This window comes from Melanotaenia boesemani, chromosome 22 (assembly GCF_017639745.1).
Source record: "Melanotaenia boesemani isolate fMelBoe1 chromosome 22, fMelBoe1.pri, whole genome shotgun sequence".
NCBI classification, from domain to species: domain Eukaryota; kingdom Metazoa; phylum Chordata; class Actinopteri; order Atheriniformes; family Melanotaeniidae; genus Melanotaenia; species Melanotaenia boesemani.
In genome coordinates this window covers 13622535-13646747 of record NC_055703.1, presented here as the reverse complement: position 1 = coordinate 13646747, position 24213 = coordinate 13622535, and the positions used below count along the sequence as shown (strand labels likewise).

General features: G+C 37.5%; 2 protein-coding genes across 3 annotated transcripts in view; both read left to right on the top strand.

Moving 5' to 3' along the window:
- xkr6b (XK, Kell blood group complex subunit-related family, member 6b) overlaps positions 1–6826 on the top strand; it is a 58752-nt gene extending 51926 nt beyond the window's left edge. Inside the window, exons 2-3 of the mRNA XM_041976351.1 lie at positions 4507–4703; positions 5387–6826. Of these exons, the coding sequence (XP_041832285.1) occupies positions 4507–4703; positions 5387–6357 (1168 nt within the window). The 3' untranslated portion in view covers positions 6358–6826. The remainder of the gene's footprint in view (positions 1–4506; positions 4704–5386) is intronic.
- A 6024-nt stretch (positions 6827–12850) lies between these two features.
- ccm2 (CCM2 scaffold protein) lies at positions 12851–22461 on the top strand. Of its 2 annotated transcripts, none has more exons than XM_041976228.1 (10): positions 12851–13266; positions 16653–16829; positions 17190–17273; positions 17469–17652; positions 19414–19550; positions 19708–19843; positions 20323–20380; positions 20521–20656; positions 20772–20910; positions 21198–22461. In XM_041976228.1, the coding sequence occupies exons 1-10, from the start codon at positions 13237–13239 to the stop codon at positions 21500–21502; spliced, it is 1386 nt and encodes a 461-aa protein (XP_041832162.1). In that variant the 5' UTR covers positions 12851–13236; the 3' UTR covers positions 21503–22461. The 2 variants fall into 2 exon arrangements, with proteins under 2 accessions (XP_041832162.1, XP_041832164.1); XM_041976230.1 differs by lacking the exon at positions 12851–13266 and adding an exon at positions 15848–15969.
- Positions 22462–24213: the final 1752 nt, after the last annotated feature.

Sequence of the window (24213 nt, the reverse complement as noted above, 5' to 3'; positions counted from 1 at the left end):
TTTTAAGTGTATGTGGAATTTCACTTTTTAAAAGTCTTATCTGGTTGCTAAAATAAAAGATATGCAGTCAAACTTTTTTCAGTTAGATTTTAATGGTTCAAATACCTCTGGCCAACAACTTGTATGACTTTATTTTTGGACATGAGTAACAGAAAGAAAATGCCTGGTAACCTGATGCAGCTTTGGAAAAAAAATGTGAAAGTTTTTCATATTTTACACTGAAAATGTTTTAATTTGAAGACAAAGCAAAAAATTCAAACATGTTTTTTCAATGCTTTAATTTAGAGCTCTTTAAAAAAATGCAGTTTGCAAGATTGAAAAAAAGAAAAAGAAATAATCAGCCTAGAAGATGGCTTTCGATGATCATTCACTTCCCAGGAAGCAAACAGTATAACACGTGTTTACTTCAAGTTATTTTTATAGATTCTAACCAGTTGCAATTACTAATTAAATTATGTGCTAACTAATCATTTTTAAGCTAACCTTAATCAAATTGTGATTTTTTAAAAAACAAAACTATTAATCAGTCATGTTATCTCAAGAAAACTATAATTTCTCAAGATAATGAGAAAATTTAACTTCTTATCAGGGTTTGTAATCTCCAATCTCTTGCCTCATCAAAAATAAATTATTGCAAAAATGGCTATCCTCAGCTTCTGCACACTACAATTAAATTATTAGAATTTCATGATGGATGTGGCCACCATTAAATCTTGCATTAGTTTGTCAGATTCAGATATAAAACCTTAACCAACCTTAAAGAGCTGGTGTTGTATCTGTAGCTGGGATATATTTGAGGTCATAATTCAAGGAAAACGTGGTAAATTTCTAATGAGCCCTTTCGAAACAGCTTAATCAAAACAGGACTGCAACAATCACATAAAAAACACTTTTGACAGATTTTTTCTTGCACCCTGTTAATCTGCTGTTAAGCTTAGGTAACATGATGGAGAGTTTCTCACACCTCAATTCTCAGAGCAGAGATATTTTTAGAATTTATAGACATGTGTGAATGATATCAGCATACTATATCATGCTAACTTTATTTATTGAGGACTTTAAAAAATTATACTGAGGTTGACCAAAGTGCTGTACAGTAAAATAAATAAATAAATAAATAAACAAACATAAAGGCACAGACAGACAGAAGCTCTGCTTCCTCTGTGGGGACATACACACAGAGGTGAACACTGTCTTTTCAAAGAGTACACTTCTACATTGGCTTTTCCATTTAGATCCATAAGGTGTGTCCAGCTTTAATGTACAGTACAATAAACTGTGCCCTAAGCATCTGTTATTATTATCACTGAGGGAACATTAGCATGCTACCATTAGCTTGTAGCTGAAAGCACCACCATGTTTTTCATTACAGCTTCTCTGGACTGCAATTATGGCTGTAGAGTCTTGTTTATTACAACCGAGACAGCTGCAGAAGCCATGAAGATTATTGTTTCTGATGCCCTACAGACCAATGAGACATATCTGTGAAATAGGGACTAATGGAAACTGGGGGATGGATACAAACGTGTTGGTCTCTGTGGCATGTCATTAGTGAGGGAGTGGGGTTGACTTGGTCCATCTGACATTTACCAGTCTGAGAGAAAATGTCATGGAATGCCAGCTTTTACCTCTGGATATAATAGTGCCTCTTCCTGCCCAGAGCTGTTGATCCCTAAAAACTTTTGCCCAGTTTGTCCCCCCCATTCTCTGTTCCCCTCGTCCACTGTCCCAAGAAAGCCATTTCTTGGCTTCTCAATTTCTACCCCTTGCAGCCATGACTTGGTGGGAAAAGAGTTCTATGTAAGCATATTAGAGAAATTAATTTTATTTCTTGACTGGCCTCAATTTATTGTTTTTTTTTTTTTTTTTCTTCTTACTCAAAATGTATCCAAAAGCTTTTGTTCCATTGTTTGATGTCTTTGCTTACTTTCTATCTTCTATGGAGCTGGCTGTGCATTCAGGTTAACTAACTGAATGAAAGAATGGATCACACAGGACAACCTTTGCTACAGGCAGCACAAGAAAAAGAAAACAGGGTGGTGGGATTAAGCTTTGATGTTTCTTGTTCCTTTATTTGAGCCACATCTGTAAATCTGTTTTTGGAACTCTCTATTCAGTGAGTCAACCAAAAAATCAATTAGTTTAAGATCAAGGGAAATGTGTCAAATTAAAAATGTCTTTACATGTTGCAGGATAATTATTATTTTTATTCCTGTAATGTAAAACCCATTAACAATTTCTTTAGAACAAGTGAAGAAGAATATGAGCATGTAGGAGCTAATGTTTTTATCAAATTCAAATTAAACTCTAGTTAATTAGAGCTGGATGCAAACCAGGAATAGGTTAACGCTCAGATCCCAGTCAAAACAATAAACCAAAGCAATCAAGCCCTACTCCAAAATTCATTCTTTTCAGAACACTGTTCTCAACCTCATTTCAAATTAAACACTAATCACCTACCCAATAACCAATGCAAGAGCTAATTATGTTGAAAACCACTCATAAGCTTTTTCTGGTTTTGTTTGTTATGCTGCAGGGAATTTGTATCTTACATTTAGGAACTGAATTTAGATCCTTGGTCTCGCAATTTGTATTAGGGAGAGCTACTGTCTAGTCTATTTCTGTCCTCACTACTCTATTGTCCTTGCTTGACTGCCTTCACATCAAGAGCTGGATTTATTTGGCTACTCTGCCAACTCAGGCAGATAGACACCACAGCTACAAACCAATATGCAATACTTTAAGTTACTCTTAAGATAACATAAAGTATAAATCCATACTGGTTTGACTTTTTTCTCCTTGTTTGTTGAGTAGTTTCAAGCATATGGAGCTTTGGGGTTTCTATCAAAAGCAGCAATCTACTGACTTTCCTTGTCTTCTTCTGTGCATGCTAATTGGCAACTCCAACTGCTGTATTACATTTCAAAACAAATCCATACCCAGCAAGGATAATGATCTTAATTAGCTATTGGTCAACATTGAACACATTACAGTCTTGCTTAGCTGAACACAATAAGCCATTGTGACTTATTGTTTCAAGAATAAGAGTAGAGGCTTTAATTACATCAACGGGTGATTCAATTAGTTGTCCAGGCTGCATCTCATGACTTCATGACCTGGTTTGTGAAACTCCAAAAGTTGTGAAAGCACAAATTACACCAGCTGACATTGTTTATCTATTTCCTACTGATTTTCAAACAAGTTTTAAAAAAATGTAATCCTAAAATTATGGAGAGAGACTTGATTTTTATTTAATATATTTGTATACTTGTTAGGTTTTTTTTTATATTTCACAAAGCAAGGAAACAATATATAACCAATATATGAAATAATTTGAATAGGCAGATTCAAATATATCTGTCACAGCTAACAAATATTTGCTCTTACCGCGTTTTTCAATTTTAAGCAAAATGAAAGGGGTGAGTCTGGTTTGTTTAATGAGAGAGTTTGTTGGAGTAAATATTTCTTCTTGGAGAAATATGCAATTTATGAATGCATGCAGATGGATACTGTGGGATTAAAAACAAACTGAACAAATAACCTTGAATGTAGCACCTTTTGAATATGTACTAAACAAGATGGGGTTTTCTGATCTTTTTTATTTTCTTAGGATTAGTGGTTGGCTTTTCTTACAGCTTCTTGGATTATATTTGATTTGCATTTCCAATTGTGTTATTGTTTTCCTTTTTTAAGGATTTATAATGGTTTGTGACAATAGTTAACTTCTCTACTCAGATCAACTGTAATTAGACTGTTAATGAGAAGTGAAACACTGTGATGTTTTACTTTAACGGAACCCAGTTTTAAACCATTGATGATTCAGGCAGCTATGATCTCTGTGTATTTTAATTGTGTAATAGAATGCTCTCTAGGGTTGTGGAACCTAGTGCTGGTGGAAAATGGCTTAAACTGTCCATGTCCCCAGGTTACAAATCATTACTTTCTTTTGAAGTAATCAAATAGTATTAAAGATGCACAACAAAACTTTTGCAAATTTCCTCAATGACACACCTCCTATTGAGGGCTAACTGGGCATCCATCATGCATCCTGCCTGTACTGTGAGCTCTCTCCAGTCAGTAAAATACAGTTTTATCTTGACTCTTGTGTTAACTCTTCCTCTGTCCCTCTCTCTCGCTTCCTTTTTGTCTCTTTCTCCAATGTGTTCTTACATTTCTTTGCCGAATCAGCCACAGTGCATGTTTAAAACAGACGGTGCATTTTTATCTGCTTGCTAGCAAGTGACACAGTGCGTAAAGTGAAACTTAGCTGCAATGTCACGTGGAGTCCCAGAAGAAAATGTGGTATAGTGCTGTTTCTCAGCGTTGGGATGCTGCCAGGTACCAACAACTTCAGAAATGCATATTATAAATGTCATTGTGCCATTAAGATTTAGGTTGGAAAGTTACTGATTCTATGTTATAAAAACCATGTATAGAATTTTTCATTAAAAAAAAAAAACACAAAAGTTTGAAATTTCAAATTTTCTACCTTCTCTTTCTCTGTAGGTACATTCGCACCATGTACCTCGGCATTCAAAGTCACCGACAGAAGGAGAACCAGCGGCGTTTTTACTGGGCCATGATGTACGAGTATGCTGATGTCAACATGCTGCGACTGCTAGAGACCTTCTTAGAAAGTGCCCCTCAGTTGGTGCTGCAGCTCTGCATCATGATCCAGAGCAACAAGGCTGAGTGGCTGCAGTGTAAGGGGTTTCCTAAGGCCTGATATTTGTGTTTAATTCAAGACATTTCTCTGTCTTGTTTTGCATGTCATGCATTCACATATCTCTTTATTTGCTCTGAGCTGCTTTCGTCACCATCCAGCTTCGAACATTTATCACTTCTGTTGTTAAAGCCACTTTTACAACTCCAGTTTCCTCATGCAATGCAGTTCCCAGATAAAGGCAATTCAATCATAACAAGTGATGCCCTTCGTAGTCAGGGTGTCTGTAGAAATGCCATCAATACATTCGATGAGAGGCTCTATGTTGCTGCTCTGCAGATAATCCTCTATCATTTTTCATTCAGCAGTTTACACCTCTGACATATCTGCTGTCTCTACTATTATAGATGTTTTAAGAAAACTGAATTGGAGCACTAACTGAAAACCGTGTTGACTGGAAGACGTGTGATGATCTAAGTTATAATGTGACTTTCAAAAATGTGATGAATTGCTTTAGTTGAAATAAAAATGTTCCGTTTTCTGTGGTAGAGCAATGAGCTCAAGATGAAACCATAATTCAATGGGTTACCCTTTATAGTTTAGGAGAAAAATCTTTTCCTTCTGTTTCAGATGTTTTAAGACTCATCCATCAGTACATGTCAGTATTGTTCATTCTTGTCCTTTCTCTGCTTTTATTGCTTCTGTCTCTGTCTATATTCCCAGGTCTTTCTGCCTTGTCCTCCCTCCTGTCTTTGGCCTGGGTGCTAGCTTCTTACCACAAGCTCCTTCGGGATTCACGTGACGACAAGAAGAGCATGAGTTACCGAGGTGCTCTGGTGCATCTATTCTGGCGCCTTTTTACCATCTCTTCACGGGTGCTCTCTTTTGCCCTTTTTGCCTCTGTTTTCCACATCTACTTTGGCATTTTTGTGGTGCTCCATTGGTGTGCCATGGCTTTCTGGGTCATCCATGGTGGCACTGATTTCTGCATGTCCAAATGGGAAGAAGTACTGTTCAACATGGTGGTGGGCGTGGTCTACGTCTTCTGTTGGTTTAATGTACGTGAGGGCCGGACGCGGTATAGAATGGTGGCCTATTACATAGTTGTATTGTTAGAGAATGCCATCCTCACCTCACTTTGGTATGCATACCGTGACCCAGCCACCACTGACGCCTATGCCTCTTTTGCACTCTGTGGCGTCTTCCTGTGCTTTGCCTCAGGTGTGGCCTGCATGATTCTCTATTATGGAGTTCTACACCCTATGGGCCCCCGACTGAGGGTATTGGCCAGCTCTTGCTGTGCTGAGCTGCTGTGGGGCCTTCCATTACCGCCTGAAGCTGAGCCTATGGCTCCCACACCAGGGCCCCGTGGTTCCCAGGCCACTCCTACACGGGGTCTGGCAGGGGAACACATGGAGTCAGATGAAACAGCCACTGACACCTGCCTTCCGGTTTTCCAAGTGAGGTCTACAGAGCCTGTGGATGCAGCTGGAAGGCCCATCCAACCTGAAGGTCCGCTTATCAAGATAGACATGCCCAGAAAACGCTACCCAGCCTGGGATGCACACTTTGTGGATCGGCGCCTGCGCAGGACCATAAACGTGCTTCAGTACATTAGCCCTAATGCAGTGGGCATCAGGTATAGGGACGGTCCACTTCTTTATGAACTCCTGCAGTATGAATCCTCCCTCTGAAGGCATCTCCTACAGTTCTGTCACCCCTTTTACACAGTGATGCACATGCATTTCATTTCTTTTATTTATTCCTTCTATTCCTTCCTACGGATATTAGCTCTTTCCATTCAGCATTGGGCTTTATTCCTTTCTTCTCTTAGTCAACTGAGAGAAGTGTTTTGTCAATTGAAAAGTTAATAGGACACTCTAAACACACAGTGATGATTTATTTTTGGAGAAAAAATACAGTCGCGAGAGAAAATTATGAACCTACAGTATATTCTGTGATACATACAGACATCTCTATAAATCTCTCTACAGTGATAGAAGAGGTTTCTGTATGAGTATGTAGATAACATATGAATGTTTCATTATGAAATGTGTTAATGCATTATACTCTATTGATCATTCAACCTGTGAATATTTGTGAAGGGCATATTGTATGTCCCTGTGACATGGGCCTGGTGCAAAGCCTGATGGGAATGATGGAGGAGAGTCTCGGAGGAGGCAGGTCTTTGCACATCCCAACATTTACTGCCATTCTGTATGTAAATCCCTACATCATATAAGGTTAACAAATACCTTACCAAACAAGTTTACATCATAATTTAAAAAAAATGTATATACAGTCTATATATAATCATAATACTACAAATTAGAAAATAAACTAAATTAAATGTACATCCAAAGGAAGCATATTCCCTCTGCAAACTTAAATGACTCAAGAGGATCCTGGCTGCAATTTTTTTGTCAAAATTCTGATTTAGATTATGGAGAAAAAGCACACTGACATTTAACCAATTTTACCTACAAAACCAAGTTTTACAGTGCAGACTGCCCTCCAGTGGAGGAAAGCTGTAACAGCATGTCTTACTAAGACTTCTTTGTGTGCCACAGATGTGATGGTGCAACCATCTGAGATGAAAACACAGAAATCAAAAATAAAAAGCACATTTTTTATATTAGTGTGTAAAAAAATCTTACTAAAAACATTCCAAATATAAAAAGAAAAGAATAAAAAAGAATTATGGTTTTTATTTTAGAGTGGAAGGGTACAAATGTGTATTAACATGCACTTTTTAAGTGCAAAGACAACCTTCAAGGATTCCTCCACCATTCCCGTTTGAATCCTAGAAAGTACCCACTTTTGCAGCCCTTCTTATTTAGTTTTCAGAAAATGATTTAGGTGAATTAGTAGTATATGCTTATTGGGTGCAAAGACTTGTAATAATTTCATGAGAAAAGATGAAAAGAAATTAGCTATTTCTATGCTATTATACTTCAGTGCTTATTTGTGTCAACATTTATAGCCATTGACATAACTATATTTTGTCAGAGTATACACCTTTTTACATGATAAAATTCTGCAGCATTGTAAGATGTACTCCTTAACATCTGTGTGCCCTTAAAGAGGTCACACTCCTACATCGGTGTGTAGGGCTGCTGCTCTGGCATCTGCTGGACAGTTGAAACAAAGCCAAATGGTATCTTACAGTACTGTCTTTCTAGTTTAGCTGCCCCCCATGAACCAGTTGAATGAGTCTGTGAATAAGGTGTGCCACCTTTAGGCATGTTGTGCAGAAGTCATTAACTTAATACTTCTCCTTGCCTGAATCTACAAGAGCACTCCATCACTAATACCCAAGGGATGATATAAAATTTCTAGAGGGCTATTGAACAATTCATGAGAAAAATGAATGCATTTCATACTCCAACTTTATCTAATTACTCAATGAATATCTGAATATATAATGTGTGTGTGGGTTTTTTTTTTTTTTTTTTTCATTGTACTGTTTGGCATGAGTTTAGTAAATGATTTTACAGCAACACCCAACAGGAGATGCCCAAGAGCCCTTCCCACCATAGAGATCCCTTTTCCCTGACTTCGGCTTTCTGCTTAGCTGTGGCCTCACGTGCCTGCTAACATCGTACTGTAAAAGGCAGATGCTTTGTAAGTTTGGGGTAAAAGTGAAAGAGGGTTTTGCCAGGGATGGAAAAGAACATGAGGACACAACTTGCCAAAGGGACTGACTGGATAATGTATGAGTCCTTGTTTGCTTGTGTGAGACAGGTGCTTACTGTACAACTTACAGTATGACTTGTTAGCTAAATATGCTTGCAAGTTTGTGGGTGTGTGCGCGTTTGAGTCCTCAGTCCTTTCCTGTGGTTCCGTTCTCTTGCCGACTGTTCAGCTCCATCCTTGGTTGCTGCTCCGCCCTCTTCCCCATCTCCATGGTGATGGGCCTTGGTGCACCTCCATGAAACACTCTCACACTCTCTGGTAACTGAACAACGGGGTTGAGGCTGAACAAACGGAGATCCTGACATGAGAACTTGCAATGAGGTACACTGCCATAGCCAAGAGTTTCAACATCCAGGGTCTGCCACCCTTCAGCTTTAAAAGCAACGTTCAGCCCTGAGTAATTGAGATCTGTTGGGTCAGCTTAGGTGGAGCAAGCATCCTGCACACCATATGTTTAGGTACACATTTGTATGCAAACAAGTTACTCCTTGTTTTCCATAGTAGCCAGAGTAGTTCCTCTATTTTGAAGTGAATGAACAGCCATGTTAATAGCTAGTGAGTGAATAATGAAAAACTAAGAAAAAAAAAGTGAAACAGTCAATACAGGGGTTCCTCAGGACCAACAAACAAGACCACTTAACCAGCTGACTCAGGGGTGTCTCAATGCAGTTCTCATTCCCAGGCATATCCTAAAAGGTCTCCATTTTGTTCTTGGCATACATCCTGGGCCGTTACTCGGCTGGGATTATACCACTAAATTATGATTTGCATATATTTGTTTTACTGGAAGTGATTATTCATTCTTTTTAATGGGAGTAGGGGCAGTTTTTTGTGGTAGTTGGCTGCCTGGCGCGCAGTGCATCCTTTCTAAACACTGCTGACCTTTTCCAGACATGGGCACATGTCAAAATCAGGTGCAAATACACTGTGATTCATCCATGTTTGCCTCTGCATGTATGTGTGTGTGCATGTGTGTGTGACATACCAGAATTACATGGATTCATAAACAGATTTATGTACAACTGAGCTGTATTTAATTTAGAGGTGCTTAAATATTTATGTTGCATTTACTGTCATTAAAATACCAGTAATGCCACTTAAGTCAACTGTTTTTAAAAGTCTAGAAAGTCTATTAAACATGCAGTATATTTTACATATTTCTATAGAACAATTATCATTTTGCCACATTCTATTACCAATAATTAGCCAGAAGCCCAATGACAAGTGGGTTTTATGTTTTTATATGTTTTTCCTGTTATCTTTAAATAATACACGGGTTTCAAGAGCTAAGATACATAAAAGGGAATAGAAGCAGTTTCAAGCATTCAGGCTGCCACATGTTATACCATAACCAGGCTCACAAAGAAATGCCCTGCAGAGAATTGTCTCAGTCAGGGTACCTGCCCAATGCCATACCCCTTAACAGCCAAAACACACAGCAAGAGCATTTGAACAGCAAGTTTGTTCGTTACAGTCCTTGTTGTGCCTTGTCATTTTGGGTGCTTTGATCCAGCCATGGCAGCCAGGTACGCAAACAACAATGCCAGTGTCTTACTTTACTCGTTTTCAAATGATGACAAAACCAAACAACACCCCAAAACTAGATCAAGCCAAGTTCTCTTTCTGTCAGCTTACACCTCAGTTCAACATTTTTTTTTGTTTGTTTTTTTTCTCTCAGTCTTACGTTTTCATCCAAGATGTCATTTGCAGGCCTGCACTGTTTCCTTAGCTACATCTGAACTTCACAATGTGACAGAAATACCTAAGTGACAGGAGCTGTGTGAAAATCTGTTAATGATTTGGTAAAAAGAAAAAAAAATAGGCAACATTGAACATCTCTGTTATGTGTGAGTAGAGAAGAATCATTACAACCCCAGTTGATTTAGCAATGGACAACTGGCAGTTCAGACCGAGCTCAGATGCATTACTTTTAGACTGTTTGACAGACGTTCCATAAATGAGCCACGACACTAAACGATTTGGGCAATGATTGTTTGGTACTTTCGTCTATGCCTTTACATCTTCTTTTGTCTTGTAATTATGAATGATTTGTAGTGCCAAAAAGTAAAGTTCAATTTTATTTATGTCTCGTCGTGTTTTCGGAACATCCTCTTGCCAAAACAAAAATGCCTGCAATTTGAATACAACATGGAAAAAGTTGGAATGGAATTTTCTTGCCTTTTTTTTTAAACAATGGAGTGATAAAACAGCCTGATCATTGATTTGCTTTTAAATAAGCTCATATTCTGGCTTCTATTCCATGTCCCAGCATGCCTTTCAGGACTCATTGTGAGGTGACTCTCAACATTTAGCATGTAGGTGCCCTCAGCTGCATAAAAGACCATTTGATTTCTGCATTACTGTGTAGCAGCAGGCCACTGTAGTGTCTGACCTGGTTTAAGTCTCTGCATTTGTGTCATGACCATGTTTTTGACCACAGGGGCAGTATGTTCAGATGATAAATCGGTGCATTTTTCTTCTTTGACTTTTGTTACTTCTTTATGTTTTGCCAATAACCTGGTGCTGAATAAATACTTCCAAAGGTGCTATCACATTGAACTGCAGCGGCCACATTTTGGCTCTCTGAGAGCATAGCCTTCCGGTCAACTGAGAAAGCCTGCACCTCACAAACTTGCAGTCTCAGAATGCTCTGCAGCCAGCACCTCGGATCTTCACAGTTTACAGCAGAACTCTTAATGGTGCCATTTTGATTTTCCAACCTGCACAAAACAAACAGTTATTCCACTGCTCAAACAATGTTTATTCTACTGAGTTTAACACACAAAATGTTCTTATTTTGATATGATTCAGTCTGCACTAGGATTTCTTTTTTCTTTCTCGGATAGAGTGAAACTGGCAGATGATTAAATGCATCTTTTTAGCAAAGGCACAGGAGCACAAATGTACTTCTGCTACTTGAAGTTGAGTAAAAAATATATATAGAACGTGGTTGCTGTGTTGTAAATTCCTGTCATCTATGTCTTTTACCTGTGTGTATCTATTTTTGTTGTTACTGTAAATCTGGCTGTAATATTTTGTTTAAAAATGGATTTGGTATCCCAACAAAGCAACTATGGTTGTCATATTAATTGCTGCTGATTTTCAGAATTGTTATTTAAGGTGTTGGGAAATAATGCTTTGTTTATATTCAATCAACTTATCAATTGTGTTAGCTTGTTGGTGTATTTCACAAATCTATCAGGATACTCCCTAGGCTATATGATTTATCAGGGGTATTCCAAAAGTTGGCATACTGTTAGTAATAAAATTTGCTACAAAATGTAGCTTCCATATGAAAGTGGACTCGTACAACCAATGTTGTGACTGGGAAGGAAGGATTTCTTTGTTGTTGTTAAATATAACTTGTAAGTAAATTGTTTCAAGGAATCCCCGCTCTTCAAGAAACAAAAAAACAAACAAACAAACAAACAAACAAAAAAAAAAAAAAAAAAAGGAAAACTGATGTCCAGTGTTGTACCTACACCCTATTTTTGGGAACAATATGAATATTATTAATAACATATGGTGCTAAAGTTCTTTTGTATGTTTTGGTTTTTAGATGAAAAGAGAAATATTATGCTGAAAATGTAATGTTAAGCCTTACTGTAGATTCATATATCAGACTGTTCATCCCAAAAGAGAAAAAATAAATATAGTATTTGAAAGTGCAACATATTAGTATTGCGTTTTCCTTTATGAATCATAAAGTGACAATGTGTATTTATCCCTTTTTCCCTTGATTCAGCAAAAGCAGATGCATTTTCTAAAGATGGTATTTTTTTACAAAAAGTCAATTTAAGTATTCATTGCAGATCTGTTGGTGTAGTTTATGTTCATATTTGAGAGCAACCATTTATGAATTATATATATATATATATATATATATATATATATATATATAATCTGAAAGAATTTTTGCTTGCATCTGGCTTTGGGTTGTCTGAAAAGATCGGAAGAGACTAATAATCGCACCTTAATCCCCTCATTGTTGAAAAATTCTCATCTGAAATTGATCAATTCAGTCAATTCTTCATAGTCTCATGTACATTGCAGGCTGCAAGTATTTTCTCACACGAGTCAGCTATTGAAGAGGTTGCATTCTAAATTAAAATGTTGTAAAGCTACACAGAAGTACATAGTGTAACTGGAGAATCTTGCTAACACAGTCATAGTAACCAGCAACCACAGCCTTCACATTGGTGGGCCTATTTCTTATTTAACCTTTGACTGACTTCCTCAGCATCACTTCAATTGTGTCATTTTAATAAAAGGCTTTTAACGCAAAATGTAATATTCCACATAAAAGTCTTTCATTATTAAAGGGGGTGTGACAATGGTGAATACTAAATTAATGTTCAATTTCTCAGCCTCGTTTTCTAAATAAACTATTTTCATTGTAGTTACCTGCTCTTGCAGACTTGTGAAGCTCACCACTGCACTCAGTGCTGGGCGGTGTAATCACTGTAGGCACAGCAGCAGCTGCCTGTTTTGGTTAGTGCAAAGCAAAGCATGCTGGATCACTGTTTAACGCCCAAAATGGCGGCACGATTGAAAAGTTTTGGCTGTTTTGTTCGAGTTTATTTCCAAAGCAGACCGTTTCCTTAGTTGTTTTAAATCCAAGTAAACCTCTGTTTTTTAACCTTTGTGGAGAGCCGATATATTTTACGACTGTAACGGCACGATGTAAGAATTGGGATGGCGTTTTGCTATCAGTTCAAAACTGGGCATCTCTTTACAAATGCTATGCTACGTTAAAATAGCCTAGCAAGCTAACTGCGGTCAGATTGGTGCTTCGCTTAAAGCTTCGGTGGTAACATCTGGTCACACCTGGATCTCCAAGCTGAAGTGAATATGAAGAGGAGAACCTTTACTTAGAAATGGAGGATGATGTGAAAAAAGTAAAAAAGGTGAGTTGAGTAATAGACATACTTTTCCACGAAGTTGGTTGTATGCTAACTTTTTCTCTTTTTTAGCTAGAGTAGGCTAAGTTAGCTGCTAGCCGACTAAGTTAAATGGACAACTAAAGTTTAACGTCAGTTTGCTGGCTATTGGACACAGGCAAAACCTTCGCACCACACACTTAACATAGAAAAGCCTCTCGTTTAGCCTCAATTAGACTATGAAACGTGTTATTATATGATATAAAGGCAAGGTAAATTATTACCTCTAAAGTGTTTCAAATTAAGTTGAAGACGTTAGCGTTTCTAGCCAGAACTACGATTAACTTCGGGTGATTATATTCATTATGGGCATGTCGTATAAACGTCAGAAATTTTTGCTTTGTTTGTTTTATAATTAACATATAATGCACTTTTGGAAATCGTCGGCTTTGGAGCATGGATACAACTATTATCTAATGAAGATTTTAACTTATTTACTTATTTATCGGTGAAGGTAATGTCTGCAATAGACTTATAAAAGTAATAAAAGCAAACAGATTTTTCCATTGTGATAACTTGTTGTTTTCACAGGCCTGTAGTGTTTACCATCTGATGTCAAACCAAAGGTTATCAGTGTCAGGCCTGCTATAAGTCAATAAACACCTCTTGGTTGCTCCAACCATCCTTTCTCTTCTCTCACACCCGAACCAGCACATACTGCGCACTGATTCCCGATTGATGTGGAGACACAGTAGATAGTTGCTTTGGAGACGTGCTTTTTTTTATCTTTGCTTCCTACTGTGTACTAGAACAAATATTGGGGATGTTTCTCTTCTGTTTCCCAGTAAACGGTGGCTGGACAACACAAGCTCACATGCTGGGAAGCATAATAAAAAGCTGAGAATCAGAAGTTTACATTTTTTTTATATGATTTCAGTGACAGTTGTTTCAGTTTTTCCTCAGGGAAGAAATGTTAGTCTGCCTTTGCTTAAAGGAAAATTTGGACTGAAATGTTTTGTTAGCCTCAAACGTTTGTCATGACAAAGCAATTATTTACTTCATTGCAGGTATTAAAAAGGACTTTCATTCATAAAAGATGCAAGCAATCCTCATTTTCATTCTTTTGAAATAGCAAATATGGTTATATAATGGTTCTATAATCGCACAATTAATTCATATTATTTAAAAAAAGTGTTTTGATATTAATCTTATGCATTTGTTTGGGTCGTTTTAGCAGCATTTTGGGAATGACTGCCCTCAGTTTAATGTAGTTCCTGTTTGTGCCACATGGTGTTGATAGTGGATATAATTTGGCTCAGATGTCTTTGTATTCAGTGGAAAGCTCAGGTCCCTTAATATGTCATGTAGAGCAAAGGTGGTCATCACTCACATATACATTGTCTTAACTTTCTGTTTGTCCTGCTGGAATAGAAATGCATTATGAAAGCTACCAACCAGCCATTAATGATGAACAACTTTATGTGGCTATTTGCCTTGTATTCAATTTTCATCTTTTGGAAAACATGAACAGGACAAGACTATTAGATTAGATAATTTGATTTAATAAATTAAATACTTTGTAATTAGCCTACAGCAGAATTTGTTCTAAGGAAACTAGCTGCCTCTGTCATGTTTAAATGCCCAGGATCCTCTTACACCTGGTATGTGTTGTCCTGAATTGTTCCCAAGTGTGAGAAAGTTTTAAAAATTTACCTGCACTTGCTGTCAGCCTGGCTGTTACAGCCCACAAAATCTATATATTTACCTCACTTGGACATTTTTATAAACATAATATTTGTAGAAAGGCACTTCATCTTGTGGTCTGTCACTTGGGTCAACTCTTGTCTCACATTTCACTAGCTGAAGTTGTAAAATGTTAATGCTCTTGTCTTCATTTGTGGTGCACTGTTAAATAATGCACCTGTCCTACCGGCCGTGCTGTCCTATACAGTCTAAAATCTTATCGAATGTCAGTGCGTCAGACAGGAAACAAATTATAGAACCAGTGTAAAAGTAGAACACCTTTCTTGCTCATAATTGGTTATTTAAAGTAGGTGTTTTAGGCTGATTTCAACCAGGACAGCCAGTATTAATACAGATTAAGAAGAACTAATAAAATCACATTGAATTAATACTGTTGCCAGGGTTTATGTATTTGTTACACTCACCTGTTGACAAGGTGGCTAATTCCTGTTGGGCTAAATCACATTGTCTTCACTTGGATCACTAGTATCAACAGCAATGTAGATGTGACAGCTATGGTTAGCTCTGCAGAATATGCACAGACTTTTGTTTCTGTGGTTTAGCATTGTTAAGTACAAACTCGTTGTACTTAAGTTGTAAAGTCCTGGAAAGAAGTTATGACAGCAAAACATGAACATGTTGGATAAAAGTCAAGCAACCCATATTTGCCGTTTTTGCCTGTTGACTTTTTAGAACATGAGATGTGTGAAGAAGAGTGTCTCAATACTTAAAGCACGTGTCATCACAGGAAGTTGTGGCCAGTTCCTTTCCTGTTCTTGTGTCTGAGCACAAAGTCATACACTTTCCTTCCTATCTTCGGGGGGCACACCCCTCACATACACGGCTTGAGTTTGATCCCATTTGTCTCTCAGCAGTTGGCAACTGTCGGTGTGTGCGAGAGGAGGCAACAGGTGTTAGTTTAGTTGGTGCGCAGCATCTGTAACCAGGCTGTGAGTTTGCCTTGTGTGAGGGTTCATGGAGACCGAGGTACACTTTTAAAAATCTTTCACATCTAAATCGATATTTTAACATGCAAGTATTCTGTTAAGTTATTTTACTGGGTTTCTAATCTATGATAGCAGTGTATCAGCTAATAAGAACTTAAGAGTTTTTATTATTTGTTCATGAATTTATCTACTTTGTGGAAGCAAAGTATTAAAACATAAGTTTTTGTTTGTTTTTTTTTAAACAAACAATTATAGTAATTTTCTGTAACACACCAGTGGCAGCTGCATGTTAATGCTTTATTGATGTTCATTGTTAGGTTCTCAAGATAATTACTCTCAGTTTTACCTCCCTTCTTCCAAAATTTAGTTTAGAGTTGCTTTTTGCTGATTTTTGCAAGACATATTGTGCAATGTGAAGGCTTGTACCTCTGCTTCGACCAGCTCAGAAAAGGGAAGAAGAGTTTGCAGAAATGACACAGCATGGACGTAGACACTGTCGGCACAACTCTTTTTCTGTTGGCACGGCATGTGTGTTCTTGATATATGTGTGCTGTTTGGAGAGATTGAGGTATTGCCGGTGGTTTGTTATTTAAGGAGTAAAGTATTTCTGTTTATCTGCACTGATGGAGGAATTGCTTTAATAACACTTAACTTTCACATTAACACACAGACAACAGTCTTCATATTTAACTCATCTTTGATCTCTCTGTGTGTATTCAACAGGCTGGTATTGTGTCTCCGTTCAAACGAGTCTTCCTGAAAGGAGAGAAGGGGAGGGATAAGAAGGCCCAGGAGAAGGCCACAGAGCGCAGGGCCCTACACACATTCTCTCTTTCTCAGCCTGATCATCGCATCGACCCTGACATCCTACTTAATGACTACATTGAGAAGGAAGTCAAAGTGAGTTTTAGTAGCACAAAAACAAGGTTCCTTCTCATATACTTTTTTTTTTTTTTTTTACTTTGTGGGGGTACTGAAGTCCTGAAACAAACAACTTTTTTGATTGACTTCTCTATCAATTTATTTAGCCAGGAATGTCCATTATAGTACTAAATCATGTTATTAAATTTCATATTTTGTTCAACAGCCAAAAAGTCTATATGTAATGATGATAAATGATCTTCATCTGCCATATTATACATAGATTAACTGATTGATCAACAAAAAGTTGCAGCCCTTAGTCTTTGCTCACTTGGCTCTAGTTCTCTATCTACATGAATTTCAGTTCAACTCATTCTTAAATATCTCTGTCTTGTCCAGTACTTGGGGCAGCTGACATCAGTTCCTGAATACTTGAATCCATCAAGTAGGACAGAAGTCTTGCAGCTCATTGACAATGCAAGGGTGAGCATCTGAGTGTGACAATTTAACAGATTTGTCAGTTTGAGTTCTTTCATCTGATTTTACTCAGTTACTATTAATTAATAGTACTTAATAGATTCTTATTACTATGCCGTTTAAATCTAAATAACAGAGGAAATGTAAGTATTTTTGTTGTTAATAAGCGTCCTCATTTAATCCTGCCTCCTTATTGTTCAGAAGTCGCATCAGTTGGCAGGCCAACTGACACCAGAGCAGGATGCAGTGGTGAGCTTGTCAGCATACAACATCAAGCTTGTATGGCGGGATGGAGAGGACATCATCCTGAGAGTGCCCATTCATGATATTGCTGCTGTCTCTTACATCAGGGATGACTCGTTGCACCTTGTGGTGATAAAAACGGGTAAAAAGAAAATGCATTTTGTTCCAGTTACATATTACTTGTAAAATAACTTCATGCTAATAACTTGTACTGCTGTTTATATTGTTTTTCTTGCTCCAGGGAGACATAAGTATTCCATAAGGAAGTTGCAAGCATAAGAAATATAAACTAGTTCAAATCACAAGGCACATTCTGCTCCATAATCTTTCAGTGCTCTCTATACGTCACTTTAACCACCTCTGCAGCACAGAGAAGAGACCTGGACTGTAGCTACTTCTTCACAAAGGGGGGAGTTTTCCACCAAAGTAGTTCCAGAGCTGGTTCAGAGCCAGAGTGTAACTTAGTACCAGTTTTTTGTGCTTCGACTGCCAAAGATCTGGCTTCAGCCCTGAAAACTGGTGCTATGCTAGAAACAACTCTTTGCTGAACCAGAGCAAACATCTGCTTACTTCAGGGGCTGATGGTGTGTGTGTGTTAATAAGACCAACTAAAATGTCGTGACCACCATCTTTGAAAATCAAGAGCTTGTGTAGCATTTCAGCTGCTTAATTCAAGACGGCAACAGGGGGAAAAAACATAAGCACTGTTATTATGATCTTTTTATATGTCCAGCAGCATCTATGAATGTTACCTAATGTTGCCATATAGAACAGCCTTTACAATCACTGTATTTATTATTTTTTATGTGGGTTCTAGTAAAGTCAGCAGGCATTCATAGATCCGGTTTGAAATGGCATGTATAAATTCCATTTGTCTAGCCTTATTAGTACTAGTTAGCATTACAAAACACAAATTGGCATTGTGGAGAGTGTCCACAAACACTGTGTAAAACAATATTTTAAAGCTAGACGGATATTAAGACATCTGTTTGTTGGAAAAAATGAGTCGGCGTGTAATCCGTTGTGCTTGTAAAGATAACCTGTCACCCTGATAATTGCCTATAGAAATGTAGAATAACACTAGAGGGAGGGTCAGGCATGTTTAAAGTAATTTAATGACATGGCTTTGTTGTGGCTTAGTCAGTTCTTAGCAAGAACCATCTTACAAAGAACAAGCACTGCAACCTCTTAGATTGTAAATGGACAGCTGTAAAGTCTGGATTGCGTTCTCCTGAAGTCGCAGGCTGATTAAACTTCAGTACTTTGATATAATTCCCTTAACCATCCTGTTTTTTTCCACACAATGCTAATACTTGAGCATGGTATATTAAAAGCCACCTCAATATATTTGACAACTCACTCATATTTTTTATTTTCTGTCAAACGGTGAGATCTACTATTACATAGCTACATTTAGCACTTAGCAACCCTCTCTCACACATGCATGTTACAATGGGTGTCTCTACTGTTAATGCAACCATCAGATTAAAACAGGGTTGCACATGGAAGGATTGTCATCAGAGCACAATATCGCCAACTAGATTTGGAAAGTTTCTGTTTTCAGACCAGTTTTGCATATTCTCTCCCATCCCTCAAAAATGTAGCAATCTTTTTAACAAATCTTAATTCCTCTGTGCAAGATTTTGCATACAGGTAAAAAATTTTGCCAGAAAGCACCCAAACTAACCCAAGCCACCTTCTCTAAGACTCTATTATTTCAATTATTATCCTTACTTGTAGGTAATGATAACATGAAATAATACTGAGCCATGGATCAGTGTAAGTCATTCAATAGTAATACTTCTATCCCCATTTTGCCATATGATTGATCAAGGATATTGTGATTTAGAAAACTGAAAGGCTATGAGTGTTATTACATGACCCTCTTTTTTTTGTTTTTCAGCTCAGGAGTCTGGAGGCTCTCCCTGTCCCAGCTCATGTCCTGATCTCAATAAGTCCCAGACTCTGAGCTCCCTGTCAGAGAGTGGAGCTGTGCTTGTCGAAGTTTGCTGTCTGCTTGTTCTTGCGGTTGATAATAAGGTAATTTTTTGCATGCGAGGCTAAGAACAAGCATGTCTGTACTAGGAGCTAGAGTGAGTTGTACAAGGCACTAATCAGACTCACGGAGGGATAAGTGAAGTTATTCATCAACATGATTGAAGAAAAATGCATTAATTACTGACTCTTTGTATTTTAGGCCGCAGCAGAGGAGTTGTGTCTTCTGCTCAGCCAGGTCTTTCAGATCGTTTACACAGAATCAACCATCGACTTCCTAGACAGAGCCATTTTTGATGGAGCAACCACGCCTACTAGGCACCTGTCATCATACAGTGGTAAGGGAAAAATATTAAACTATTAAAATATTAAAAATGAACTAAACTAATTATCTTTGAGGGCTGCGTAAGGTATGTAAAATTTTAAATAAATGGATTTCTATTGACCCTTTTGATGGAGAACATTCCACTTTGTAGAACTCCTGCTTTTGTGCATGTTCTGCAACTGGCCAGCAGGTGTAAGTCAAGATATTAATACATTCACAAGATTGTTAATACATCTGAACATAAATCCATATCAGGTATGTGTCTACATATGACAGGTCTTGTCATGTGGACAGTAATTTACAGTGATTTTTGCATATAGTGTTTTCTAATATCATGCAGCCCTATTATCTGCCCGGAAAACACGTGGAATTAGACCACAAACAAATGACACAGATAATTGGTGTATTTATTTAAGAAGCAAGATAAATACATTTTTTTAAGATTTGACTGCAGTGTAACACTTTTACTGAAACATTTTGTCAAATTTAAAGATGACTCTTCAAGCAAAATAGATGTCAAGGAGACTTTTGAAGCTGAAGCGAATGCATTGTAAGTACACCATTGTGGAGCCCAACCTTAATGACGGGTTTCTGTTTTGGGGCGCTGTGGTAAAGTAGATTTTATGCATCACTGAGAATAGTTTAGTGTTGCATGTGCTAACAGTGTGTGTTTTTTTTTTTTTTTTCCAGTCCTTTTCAGGTCAATATGGATACAGATGGGAACTCTCCATCAGCATCCACTCCAACATCTTCTCAACCAAAAACTGCAAGTGAAGGAGAGCTCAGTACCACTGCTACAGAGCTGCTGCAAGACTACATGACCACAGTACATTTATGTTTCTTTCTTCCTTTCTGTTGATCAGAATAAAAATATTGGAAGCTCTGCAAAGATTTGTTTTCCCTAGCTTTCATTTTCTTTGTGTATTTTTCACTATTTCTAGTTGCGGACAAAGCTGTCATCACAGGAGATCCAGCAGTTTGCAACTCGGCTCCATGAATACCGAAACGGTGCCTCCATTCATGAATTCTGTATCAATCTGCGACAACTCTACGGGGACAGCAGGAAATTTCTCCTACTGGGTATTTATTTGTTATTCTTTAAGTAAACAGTTATATTGTTCAGCTAAATCAGCCATCACCAGTTGTATAATTAGAAAATACTTGAACGTTATCTGAAATTTTGCTATAGAAAAGAGGCACTGTTTGAGTCTCTTCTTATGACAGTCACTTGTATTTAATGCATTACTTTTATGTGAGATAAGTTAAGATAAATGTAAAAAAGCCAAGCGTCTTGAACAGCTCATGATTGTATAACTAAAGAAAAATATTCTGGTACTTTGGTTGTAAGCTGTTTCTTCCTGCTGCAGGCCTGCGTCCCTTCATACCCGAGAAGGACAGCCAGCACTTTGAGAACTTCCTGGAGACTATCGGAGTGAAGGACGGCCGTGGCATCATCACAGATAGCTTTGGCCGCTGCAAGCGTACACCCAGCTCAGCTTCTGACTCCACCACCAATGGAAACGGAGCAGCAGGAGGAAGTGGCGACAGCACAGCCTCGGACGAGGGCCAGGAGGCCTCGGAGGGTGATGAATGGGACCGTATGATCACTGACATCAGCAATGACATTGAAGCCCTTGGCTGTTGTATGGACCAGGAGGCAGCAACACCCTGACATGATGAACAAAAGGGAGATAGTTTTGCAAGAATGGAGGACCTGAACAGAAGTCCTCTAATGAGCAGTAGGCATGAGCTAAGCAGGTCAGATGAAGGTGGCCCTTAGCACTGACCTACGACCTGCTTAATTGATATTCCTCTAATTATCAAGAGGACATTCCATAGTCCCTACACACTCAAGTAAACGCCTCAACTTGTTACTATTGAGTCAACAAATGCACTTATACAGACGCTGTAGTTGGCATGCAGTTTGCCAGTTTTGCTTTTCAGACGGATTCATAGCTGCTTATTTAACATTTTAATTTGATTTTTTACTCTTTTATTGGCAGCATCTGCCACTGCTATCAGTAATGTAGCAAACTCTCCAGTCAGTACAAAACAGACTCCAGAGATTCTGTCAGTGGACTGCTGACATGTTTTTAGGAAGCTAAGCCTAAGGTTTGTACTTTTGTATAAACCAATCTTTGGTTTTCTTCATTTATTACACTTTGTGTTGCTGTGGGAGTGTAACATTTTGCTATGTAATATTGTTTTTTCCAGTCAGATTTGTACCCTGCTTTGTTTCACACTATCATTTGTTTATCAGTGTTTACTCATTTATGTATTTTTGCCTTATTGAAACTGACCAAGGAAATGCTGTAAAAAAAAAAAATTCTTACTGATGTAAATCGACTGAGTGGTGGCTGTATTTGACAAAGCCTCTTGGTGGATGTCTGATGTAAATTCAAAGATTTTCGTTCTTATCATGCAGGTCATTTTGTTGTGTGACATCACATTTTTCATTGTGCCTTTACACTGCAGTACTACTGCCAACCGTCTGACAGACAAGCTATTAGGAGCTGTAAAGAGTTTTTAAGCAGATTGTGGGTATTAAATAACAGATCATTTATACTGATTGTATGTTGGTATTACAAAATTGCATCAGGATGTTGCATAAATACATGTTGTGGTTCTTTACACCAGTGGTTTTTAAACTTTTTTCAACATTATACCACCTGTGGAAAATTTTTTCAGCCCAGTACCCACTAAAGCAGGGATGTATTTACATTACAGTTAAACTTGATCTCAAGTGGGTCGGACCAGTAAAAACAACAGCATAATTACCTTTAAATAATAAAAAACGGCATATTTTTAAATTTATTTTATCGGAAATAAGTACAAGTAAACTATCAAGATGTTTGTTTAATGAATTATTTTGGAAAACATGAAGAACCTAAAATTTCTTAAGAAAAAAGGCAAAGTTTCAACAAAATTTCGCCTCAGTTACATTTACATAATTTTTATTTATTTGCACATTTTAGTCTTTGTATTTTAATATTTTATTATGTCTTATCAGTAGAAAATATATATTTTTTAGAATTAGATATAAATGTATAAATTTGGTATTTTCATGACCATTTTGTTTACAAATTTGATCAATTTCATGTATTTAAGAATTTTAATAATGTATTGAATATATTTCATTATACAGTTTGTTTCAGTATTTCTATATAAACTTTAAACTTATTTATATTTAATTTTTATTTTATTTACATACAGTATTTACACATTCATTACTTACAGATCACAATGGATTTAGAAAATCACCAAATTTTCACCAAAGCTCTAGAAGTTATTTTAAATGTACTTACATGTAAATTTCTGCAACTGTGTAGTAATCATGACCACCTGAACTGACTCACCTAAAATTACAAACTGAAATCAGATCTATTAGGTAAGAAAGATTTAAAATACATAAGTTATCCCTCTTTTGTTATGTTCCTGTGTACCCCTGGAGTGTCTCCAAGTAGCCCAAGAGGTATGTACCATTATTTGATAAACACTGCTTTACACCTGTCAGCAGTATGATCAATGCCTGTTGGCACATGGTCTAATGTGACAGTCATCTCCTTATTTAACTTTGTAGATTTAATCTAATCATGGTCTTATCGTTTGCTTGGAGGCACCTATGCTGCTTTGGATCTTCAGACTGTTTTTTTAAAGCAATCCTCCTGGATGCTGCTGAATTCCCTCATAGTTAGGGATTAGGTTTTGTGAGTCTCTGGGATAAAAAGTTGGCAGGACAGCTTATGTTAAGCACATTCCTTTCCATGAAGCCCTTCAGCAAGTTTTTATGCTACGTTCCTCATAGATCTATTTTTATATGATCCCCTTTAATAAATATAAATCTAAACGAAGTGGAACCAAAATCTGTTTGCCTGTTGTCTGGGTTGTCTTGTATTTTTGGGATTGGAGCAGAGCTTGGCATGTCTAGAACACTACACCTGGCCTCATGTAACCTCTTTGGCTTGAAATAGGTCTGCTTTGAACAAAAAGAATGAGACATATATTCTGTTTACTCTTACAGTCTTTAGATCTATATGTGATGTCGCTTCATTGTATTACTACAGGATTATTTTAGACATGCCATCAGCGTAATTGAACCATTTTCTCACAGTACTTAAAGGAATCCTAATTGGCCTCCAGTAAATTCTCCTCTTTAATCCAATTTCAGACTGAACAGTGAATTACTCAGGAAGGCACCTCACTGAAAAAAGCAATTATAAAACAGATCAGCTGGTCTGATTAAGTCATTAAAAAATCTCCTGTTGTTGTACAAAGAGTTTGCCAATTAACTGTGCAACAGTGACTGGAGCCCCTGTTGTGCCTGCATTACCCGGCATAAGCACACTTCATGTTGAATTAGACTTGTGTTAATGCACTGCTAGG

What these genes read in the sequence shown, in the direction of transcription:
- ccm2 (XM_041976228.1), top strand. Translation starts at nt 13,237, where the DNA reads ATGGAGGATGATGTGAAAAAAGTAAAAAAG. An exon ending in ACATTGAGAAGGAAGTCAAA is followed by an intron (nt 16,830 to 17,189) that starts GTGAGTTTTAGT and finishes TGTCTTGTCCAG; the next exon opens with TACTTGGGGCAGCTGACATC. An exon ending in TTCTTGCGGTTGATAATAAG is followed by an intron (nt 19,551 to 19,707) that starts GTAATTTTTTGC and finishes TTTGTATTTTAG; the next exon opens with GCCGCAGCAGAGGAGTTGTG.